A 10,342-nucleotide genomic window follows, 5' to 3' on the forward strand; every position below is an offset into this window, starting at 1 on the left:
GTAACTGAAACAAGACAAATTAATGTAGTAACAGAGGGAAAATGACCTTTAGAGACAGGGAAAGCAACAGAATCACTCTAGGGACTGGGAGGACAAATGACTTTAGTTAAAAACAAAACATAGTCCAGTTTCTTTTAACTAATTATTGTGTAAGGTAAAGATGATAGATCTCTCTTTCTACTTTTTCTATTTGTTATAAAATGAATATATTATATATTAAGACATTTGATGAGACATATGACAATAAGAAATTAAAGTGAAAAAGAATAAAGGAAGACTTAAAATAGAGTAATAAGAGGTAACATTTTGGAGCATGTCCTTCCATACTTTTCCTCCTGCAGATCTATCCATGTGTATCACATGTAATAATTACAAATGCATGAACATTATTGAAAAATACTTCCATACTGTGGTACTCAGATAGTCACAGTTATTTTACACTTGGGCTTCCCAGGTGGCTCAGTGGTAATGAATGAACCTGCAACGCTGGAGTCATAGGTTCAATCCCTGGGTTGGAAAAATCCCCTGGAGAAGGAAATGGCAACCTACTCCAGTATTATTGCCTGGGAAATCCCATGGACTGAGGAACATGGTGAGCTACAGTCCATGGGGTTGCAAAGAGTTGGCCACAACAGAGTGACTAAACAACAACAATTTTACACTTAGATGTGTGTGAGCCTATTTATGTCTCAATAATTATTTGCATGCATTATTTTAGATCTATTTAATTTCAATCCAGTGTATTACTGTAACAATAGCATTTAAATTCAAATTTATCATTGTTGTAAATAAATGCTGTTTCCAGTTTTACCACTGTAAAATATCACTCTGTAGATAATTATGATGTTTGTAATTACTTTTATATTTTCTACAATTATAAAAAAATTACAAGAAATTTTTTGAAAATATTTCTGCACAATTGTCTAGAAAAATGGATCAAAATAAAAATTTCTTTGAGATACTGAGATTCATACTTAGAACTATAATCTACTAATACAAATAACTAGTATGTTCCTTCAAGTCACGTGTATAAGAGTATCTTTCTGCATACACTCAAGAATGCACATCTGCTTTTCCTTTAAATAATTATTCAGTTCAATTCAGACCCTCAGTCGTGTCTGACTCTTTGCAACCCCATGAACTGCAGCATGCCAGGCCTTCCTGTCTATCACCAACTCCTGGAGTCCACCTAAACCCATGTCCATTGAGTCGGTGATGCCATCCAACAATTTCATCCTCTGTGGTCCCCTTCTCCTCCTGCCCTCAATCTTTCCCAGCATCAGGGTCTTTCCAAATGAGTCAGCTCTTCACATCAGGTGGCCAAAGTATTCATTTGTGGACTAATAGAGATCAAGGCTGGGTTGCAGATTGAAGTAAAATAAGTGGAACCTTTAAAATATTTTAGTGCATTTTTAAAATATAAACTTCCCTAATCATTACTTTCACTGTAAAGACAATAAACATTTCCATATTCCCACAAATTTCTTTTGTGTCCTTTCCTAGTCAACTTTTTATCCTGGGCAGCTAGTGATCTTTCTTTTTCTTGTGTTTCACTTGAATGAAATAATCATGGCATTTTTCCCTTATAATTTTTTAATATTCAATTTTATTATTGCATACATTACTGAGAAATACCCATGATTTAGACATATTGCCACTTTGTTAGTAGTTTTTTTTTTTTTTTTACTTGCTTTGTAATTCCTTTTTTTCCTTTCTTTTTCTTTTGCCCTCTTCTTTTGTCATTTGACGACTTTCTGTAGTGGAATTTTTCTTTTTTCCCTCCTTTTGTTTTGCTTTCACTGTGTACAGTATGTTTACTTTTATGTTGGAAATGTATATGCTTATAAATGCACCCAAGCTGAACAAGATCTGACACCAAAGCAAGACAGAACTTACAAGAGTGGAAAATCAGAGGTCACTCTTTCTCATGAGCATAGGTGTAAAAAATGAAACAAAATATTGAATCCAGAACTATATAAAAAGAATGATACATCATTACAAAGCAGAGTTTGGACCAGAAATGCAAGTTTAGTTTTAACATTAGTTAGTCAATGTAACAAATCACATTAACAAAATAAAGGAGAGAAAAATCATCTCAGTGCATGAAGAAAAAGCATCTGTCAAAATTCAGCACACACACATGATATTCTCAGAAACTAGAACTAAAAGGGAAATTTTCCAATCTGATGAAATGCATGCAAGAAAAACCTACAGCTAACATTATTTTTAAACAGTGAAAAAATTGGATGCTGTCCTCTAGTATTAGGAACAAGACAGGATATTCACTCATGTAGCTTCAGTTCAACACTAGTTGAAGTTTCCAACTATTCCAATAAAGTAAGAAGAAGAATAAATACATAAAAGGAATAAGGAGATAGAAGTGCTTTTTTTAATGAATGATTGATTGATTTCAATTGATTGATTGATTTCATGATTGATTGATTTTTCATGTACATGATTGTGTACACAGGAAATTCTAAGGCATTTACAAAAAAATTAAAAAATTAAAAAAGAAATACTAAACTAATATGTGAATTTAATAAGATTTAAGATGCAAAATCAATGTACAAAACTAAATTGCATTTCTGTACACTAGAAACAAACTTGAAAATGAAATTTAAAATACCATTTATAATAGCATAAAATCAGAAAATATCTATAAATATATTTAAGAAAATATGTGTAAAACTTCTCCACCAAAAAAATTACTGAGATACATTTTAAAAGGCTCAAATAAATATGCAATATGTCACATCTATGGGTTGGCAGATTCAGTGTTGTTTGTCAGTTCTTCCCAAATTGACTTCTAAATTCAAATGCAATTTCAATCACTATCCCAACAGGCTTTTTTTTAAAGAAAAACTGAAAAGGTATATGTAAAATTTATATGGGAAAGGGAAGCAGCTGATATCAAGTCAAACCAATCTAGAAAATGCTGCGGAATTTATAGTACGTAGTTTCAAGACCCTTTAGAGCTACAGTGATAAAAAGAGTGAGGTACTGATGTAAAGATCAACACACAGATAAATAACATAAAATGGATCATCCAGATTCAGAAATACATGGCCAAATGATTTTGACAAAGGCACTGGAATAATTCAGTGCCTAGGCAAAGATTTCTTGGGACACACAATCAAGCTCAAACCATAAAAGGAAAAATTGATACACTGGATTTCAAAAAAAATTAAAACTGCTCTTCAAAAGACATCATTAAGAAAATAAAAAAGCAAATCACAGACTGGGAGAAAATAGTCACAATATATGTATTTGAAAAAGGATTTGTATGAGAAAGCACTGATGTAGAAATTGTTAGACAGTCAGTGTAGAAGTCAGAGTCTCGGTTCTTTTTCTAATTTCAATTTTAATTCTCACACACAAGCGTTTTGGCTCCACTAGCCTAAAGCTGTATTTGTTCCAGTTTCTAGGTGTTCAGAGGAATGCCTCCCTGATCTGGAGTGTCATAAAACATTCAGACCCAGGACAAGACAATCATTAACTGCTGTCCAGTTTATCAAGGAGAAAAATTCCAGGTAGACAATTAACTCCTAAACATACATCTGTGCACTGTGCTTAGTTGCTCACTCGTGTCTGACTCTTTGTGGCCCCAGGACTGTAGCCCCACAGGCTCCTTTGTCCATGGGGATTCTCCAGGTGAGAACACTGGAATGGGTTGCCATCTAGCTCCTAAATAATGGTCTGGAGGTCTTGAGAAATGGTCGAGGGTTGGCGTCGATATATCTAGAAAAACTGAGAAACTGGGAGACCCACGAAAGCCATAAAAATCATAAACAGGACGTTGCACAATTTAAACTGATTGGTCAAAAATTACACATATTTGGGCTCAAGCCAACCAAAAATGAACAGATCACTTCTAATGAAGTATAAAAACTGCTGTTATTCCCATCTTTGGGGGCTTTTTACCCCCTTTCAGTGTCTATGCTGAGAGCTTTGTATCTCTATTCTTTTAAACGTAAACTTTGCCTGCGTGAGTGTTTGCTGGTTTGTGAAATTCATTCTTTGGCTACGTGAACAGAATCCTGTTTCCCGTTTCAGCTCCACCAGATATTCACCAGCCCAGAAGCTCTCTGAAACTCATCTTTTTGGGGTTTTATGGAGGCTTTATTATGTAGCGATTATTTAATGTTGAGCCTTAAGCCAACTTTTTTTATTTGGGATTATTATTAAATCCCAAAGAAAGGCAATGCCAAAGAATGCTCAAACTACCACACAATTGTAATCATCTCACATGCTAGTAAAGTAATGCTCAAAATTCTCCAAGCCAGGCTTCAGCAATATGTGAACCGTGAACTTCCTGATGTTCAAGCTGGTTTTAGAAAAGGCAGAGGAACCAGAGATCAAATTGCCAATATCTGCTGGATCATGGAAAAAGCAAGAGAGTGCCAGAAAAACATCTATTTCTGCTTTATTGACTATGCCAAAGCCTCTGATGTCTGGATCACAATAAACTGTGGAAAATTCTGCGAGAGATGGGAATACCAGACCACCTGACCTGCCTCTTGAGAAATCTGTATGCAGGTCAGGAAGCAACAGTTAGAACTGGACATGGAACAACAGACTGGTTCCAAATAGGAAAAGGAGTACGTCAAGGCTGTATATTGTCACCCTGCTTATTTAACTTCTGTGCAGAGTACATCATGAGAAACACTGGACTGGAAGAAGTACAGCTGGAATCAAGGTTGCTGGGAGAAATATCAATCACCTCAGATATGCAGATGACACCACCCTTATGGCAGAAAGTGAAGAGAAGCTAAAAAGCCTCTTGATGAAAGTGAAAGAGGACAGTGAAAAAGTTGGCTTAAAGCTCAACATTCAGAAAATGAAGATCATGGCATCCGGTCCCTTCACTTCATGGGAAATAGATGGGGAAACAGTGGAAACAGTGTCAGATTTTATTTTTCGGGGCTCCAAAATCACTGCAGATGGTGACTGCAGCCATGAAATTAAAAGACACTTACTCCTTGGAAGAAAAGTTATGACCAACCTAGATAGCATATTCAAAAGCAGAGACATTACTTTGCCAACTAAGGTGTGTCTAGTCAGGGCTATGGTTTTTTCTGTGGTCATGTATGGATGTGAGAGTTGGACTGTGAAGAAGGCTGAGTGGTGAAGAATTGATGCATTAGAACTGTGGTGGTGGAGAAGACTCTTGAGAGTCCCTTGGACTGCAAGGAGATCCAACCAGTCCATTCTGAAGCAGATCAGCCCTGGGATTTCTTTGGAAGGAAAGATGCTAAAACTGAAACTCCAGTACTTTGGCCACCTCATGCGAAAAGTAGACTCATTGGAAAAGACTCTGATGCTGGGAGGGATTGGGGGCAGGAGGAGAAGGGGACGACCGAGGATGAGATGGCTGGATGGCATCACTGACTCGATGGAGGTGAGTCTGAGTGAACTCCGGGAGTTGGTGATGGACAGGGAGGCCTGGCGTGCTGCAATTCATGGGGTCACAGAGAGTCGGACACGAATGAGTGACTGAACACGAATGAGTGACTGAACTGAACTGAACTGATTGGTTAAATCACTGGTCTCTGTACATTGAACTGAATCCCCAGCGAGGGCCCTCTCTCTTCGCTGAGGTGAGGGATTTCAATTCAGTTCAGTTCAGTTGCTCAGTTTTGTCTGACTCTTTGCAATCCCTTGGACTGCAGCATGCCAGGCTTCCCTGTCCATCACCAACTTCTGGAGTTTGCTCAAACTCATGTCCATCGAGTTGGTGATGCCGTCCAACCATCTCATTCTCTGTTGTCCCCTTCTCCTCCTACCTTCAATGTTTCCCAGCAGCAGGATCTTTTCCAATTTTGGGACTATAAATTCCAATCTTCTAATCAGGTGATTGATTTCCCTGGCAACCAGGCTTCATCTTTAGGTGACCTAAGGGCTTCCCATATCTTCTCATTAACATAACAAAAGATACCTTTATTGCTTTCATCCCTTAAGAAACTCCAAGGGCTGTAGGGGCATCATGTCTGGAACTGGATGATGACAAATAGATATATTTTTACTATTATTATTTTTTACCACAAAATCACACAACTCAGAGATCTTTATTGTTCATGATAATAGTATCAATGTTATGATTACTGTGTTGTTTTCTGAGCCCATTTTGCTTTTTTGGCAAATATACAATAGATATTCTGATGATCCTTTCATAAAATTTCAAGGGTGAAGCATAGACATGTTGTAAAAATGTGAAATCTGAAAGGAATAGCCCTTGTAGTAACAGTAGGTATGGCTGAATAATGGGTAGGTTATCATGTACAAGAATATTAACTAGCATCAAGGTTTAGATCTAGCTATTCATTGAAATCATATTTATAATGGCTTATCTCTTATCTGAAAAATGTATATATGTGTATATTTTCTGAGAAGTTTTTATTGTGGTAAGAACACTTTGTGAGATCTACCCTTTTAACAGATTTTTAGTGTAGAATACATTATTGTTGATTATAGGTACAATGTTGTAAAGTAGGTCTTTAGAGTTTATTAATTTTATTTAGCTAAAATTTTATGCCTTTTCATTAATAATTCCCCATTCCCCTGACTCCTTCATTTCTGTTCCCTGGTAATCACTATTCCAGTCTTTAATTTTATTAATTTGACTATTTTAGAAATTTTATGTAAATAAAATCATGAAGTTTTGTCTTTTTGCACCTGGTTTATTTCACTTAAGATATTGTCCTGAAGGTCCATCTACATTGTCACATGTTGCTGAATTCTGTTATTTTTGAAGGCTGAGTAGTATTCCATTGTGTGTATATACCACATTTAACCTATCCATTAATCAGTTGGTAGACATTTAGGTTGTTTCTACATATTAGTTATTGTGAATATTGCTTCCATGAACATGAGTGTGCACACATCTCTTTGAGATCCTTTTCAGTTCTTTTGGATATACACCAGGAGGTGGGATGGTTGGATCATAGAGTAGTGTGCTATGTTTAATTTTTTAAGGAACCTGAGTGACTTTTAAATAAAAAAACTCAAGGACCCGCTCCGCCTGCGTGGTCGCGGAGGTCCGCATTGGCTCCCTCGGCCTTTCGCCCTTCGCCTCGTCCGGGCCTCCACGGCCCGGGCGGCTGGCCCGTCGTGATGCGGTCGGCGCGCCTGGCGTGGCCCCGCTGAGGCTCGGCGAGGCGGCGAGCGCGGCTCGGTCACCATGCCTACCCCAGTGTGTTGCTGCTGTTCTGCTCTGTGTCCTCGCTACAAACGCCTGGTGGACAACATATTCCCGGAAGATCCAAAAGTAATTTGATCTACATCTACTGATCCTTCTCTTTGCTGACCCATCCTTCCCCCCTGCTGATCTCCCTAAGGATGGCCTTGTTAAAGCTGATATGGAGAAATTGACATTTTATGCTGTATCTGCTCCAGAGAAACTGGATCGAATTGGTTCTTACCTTGCAGAAAGGTTGAGCAGGGATGTTGTCAGACATCGTACTGGGTATGTTTTAATTGCTATGGAGGCATTGGACCAACTTCTTATGGCCTGCCATTCTCAAAGCATCAAGCCGTTTGTAGAAAGCTTTCTTCATACGGTAGCAAAACTGCTGGAATCAGGGGAACCAAAGCTTCAAGTTCTTGGAACAAATTCTTTTGTCAAATTTGCAAATATTGAAGAAGACACACCGTCGTATCATAGACGTTACGACTTTTTTGTATCTCGCTTCAGTGCCATGTGTCACTCCTATCATAGTGATCCAGAAACACGAACAGAAATCCGAATCGCTGGAATCAGAGGTATTCAAGGTGTGGTTCGTAAAACAGTAAATGATGAACTTCGGGCTACCATTTGGGAGCCTCAGCATATGGATAAAATTGTTCCATCCCTGCTGTTCAACGTGCAAAAGATAGAAGAGGCTGACAGTCGCATAGGCCCTCCTCCTTCTCCTTCAGCAGCAGACAAAGAAGAGAATCCTGTTGTGCTGGCTGAAAACTGCTTCAGAGAACTGCTGGGCCGGGCGAGCTTTGGGAATATGAATAATGCTGTGAGACCAGTTTTTGCGCATTTGGATCATCACAAACTATGGGATCCCAATGAGTTTGCAGTTCATTGTTTTAAAATTATAATGTATTCCATTCAGGCTCAGTATTCTCACCATGTAATCCGGGAGATTCTCGGACACCTTGATGCTTGTAAAAAAGATTCTCCACGGGTTCGAGCAGGTATTATTCAGGTTCTATTAGAGGCTGTTGCCATTGCTGCTAAAGGTTCCATAGGACCCACAGTGCTGGAAGTCTTCAACACCCTGTTGAAGCATCTGCGTCTCAGTGTTGAATTTGAAGCAAATGATTTACAGGGAGGCCCTATAGGCAATGCCAACTTAAACACAAGTTCCAAAGACAGTGATGAGAAGATTGTGCAGAATGCTATCATCCAAACAATAGGATTTTTTGGAAGTAACCTACCAGATTATCAGAGGTCAGAAATCATGATGTTCATTATGGGCAAAGTACCTGTTTTTGGAACATCTACACATACTTTGGATATCAGTCAATTAGGGGATTTGGGAACCAGGCGGATTCAAATAATGTTGCTGCAATCTTTGCTTATGGTAACTTCTGGATACAAAGCGAAGACAATCGTTACTGCACTGCCAGGGTCTTTCCTGGACCCTTTGCTATTACCGTCCCTCATGGAAGACTATGAACTGAGGCAGTTAGTCTTGGAAGTAATGCATAATCTCATGGATCGCCATGACAACAGGGCAAAGCTTCGAGGGATCAGAATAATACCAGATGTGGCTGACCTAAAAATAAAAAGAGAAAAAATTTGTAGACAAGACACAAGTTTCATGAAAAAGAATGGGCAGCAGCTATATCGGCACATATATTTGGGCTGTAAAGAAGAAGACAATGTTCACAAAAACTATGAGCTACTTTATACTTCTCTTGCTCTTATAACTATTGAATTGGCCAATGAAGAAGTAGTTATTGATCTCATTCGATTAGCCATTGCTTTACAGGACAGTGCAATTATCAATGAAGATAATTTACCAATGTTCCATCATTGTGGAATCATGGCGCTGGTTGCTGCATACCTCAACTTTGTAAGTCAGATGATAGCTGTTCCTGCGTTTTGTCAGCATGTTAGCAAGGTTATTGAAATTCGAACTATGGAAGCCCCTTATTTTCTACCAGAGCATATTTTCAGAGATAAGTGCATGCTTCCAGAATCTTTAAAGAAGCATGACAAAAATTTGTACTTTTTGACCAACAAGATTGCAGAGTCACTAGGTGGCAGTGGCTATAGTGTTGAGAGGTTGTCAGTCCCATACATACCACAAGTGACAGATGACGATCGACTTTCTAGAAGGAAGAGTATTGTGGACACCATATCCATTCAGGTGGATATTTTACCCAACAGCATTCCTTCTGATGATGTGGTTAGTAACACTGAAGAAATCACCTTTGAAGCACTGAAGAAAGCAATTGATACCAGTGGAATGGAAGAACAGGAAAAGGAAAAGAAGCGTCTAGTGATAGAGAAATTCCAGAAAGCACCTTTTGAAGAAATAGCAGCATAGTGTGAATCCAAAGCAAATTTGCTTCATGATAGACTTGCTCAAATATTGGAACTCACCATACGTCCTCCTCCCAGCCCATCGGGAACACTGACCATCACTTCCGGGCACGCCCAATACCAGTCTGTCCCAGTCTACGAGATGAAGTTTCCAGATCTGTGTGTGTACTGAGTGGCTCATGAAGACCTCAGCAGAAAGTGTAACAACTAGGGCCAAGCTGACTTTTCAGGGTTTACTTTACTGAAAATTATGATGGAATTTATTAACCAAATGCTTGGCATACCAGGTTAGAAATTTTGTAGCTCTATGATTTATAGAGTACTTTTGAAGATGGGTTTATGCCATGTTAATTTTTTATTTTTAGGTTCCTGTTGGCTTTTAAAATTGAACATATATTGGTCTCACATTAATTCATTGTTAAATAGTATATTTAAAGCCTTTCACAAACATATAATTAAAAAGTTAAGCCTTCCAGAGTTGAAAAAAAAAAAACTCAAGGAAAAAAATGAGTGCTCCAATACAGAATGAGAATATATATAAAATACAGGGAAACAGCAGTCGAAAAAGACTAAATGTGAACCTGTTGAACACAGGTTCAAGAGCCTATAGCATGAATTGTAGAGAATGGAGGAAATAGTTTCAGATGATGATCTGTGTAAGTTTCTTTTTCTAGGAAATGTGGTAAATAGTGTATGTTCTTCCAATATATAACCATTTATATCATTAAAAAATGGAATACCTTTATGTACAGCTCTTTGTATTTCTTTTGAAAACATTTGTAAGTTTCCAAGATTCCATAT

General features: G+C 38.0%; 1 protein-coding gene across 1 annotated transcript; it reads left to right on the top strand.

Moving 5' to 3' along the window:
* The first annotated feature begins 7,162 nt into the window (after positions 1-7,162).
* On the top strand, positions 7,163-9,962 carry LOC138078482 (protein EFR3 homolog A-like). The gene is given in 2 exon segments (XM_068971302.1): positions 7,163-7,264; positions 7,335-9,962. Coding segments are annotated over 2 exon segments (2,466 nt in total). The 5' UTR covers positions 7,163-7,177; the 3' UTR covers positions 9,714-9,962.
* Positions 9,963-10,342: the final 380 nt, after the last annotated feature.

The sequence above is a fragment of the Capricornis sumatraensis genome, chromosome 4 (assembly GCF_032405125.1).
Source record: "Capricornis sumatraensis isolate serow.1 chromosome 4, serow.2, whole genome shotgun sequence".
Classification (NCBI taxonomy): Eukaryota; Metazoa; Chordata; class Mammalia; order Artiodactyla; family Bovidae; genus Capricornis; species Capricornis sumatraensis.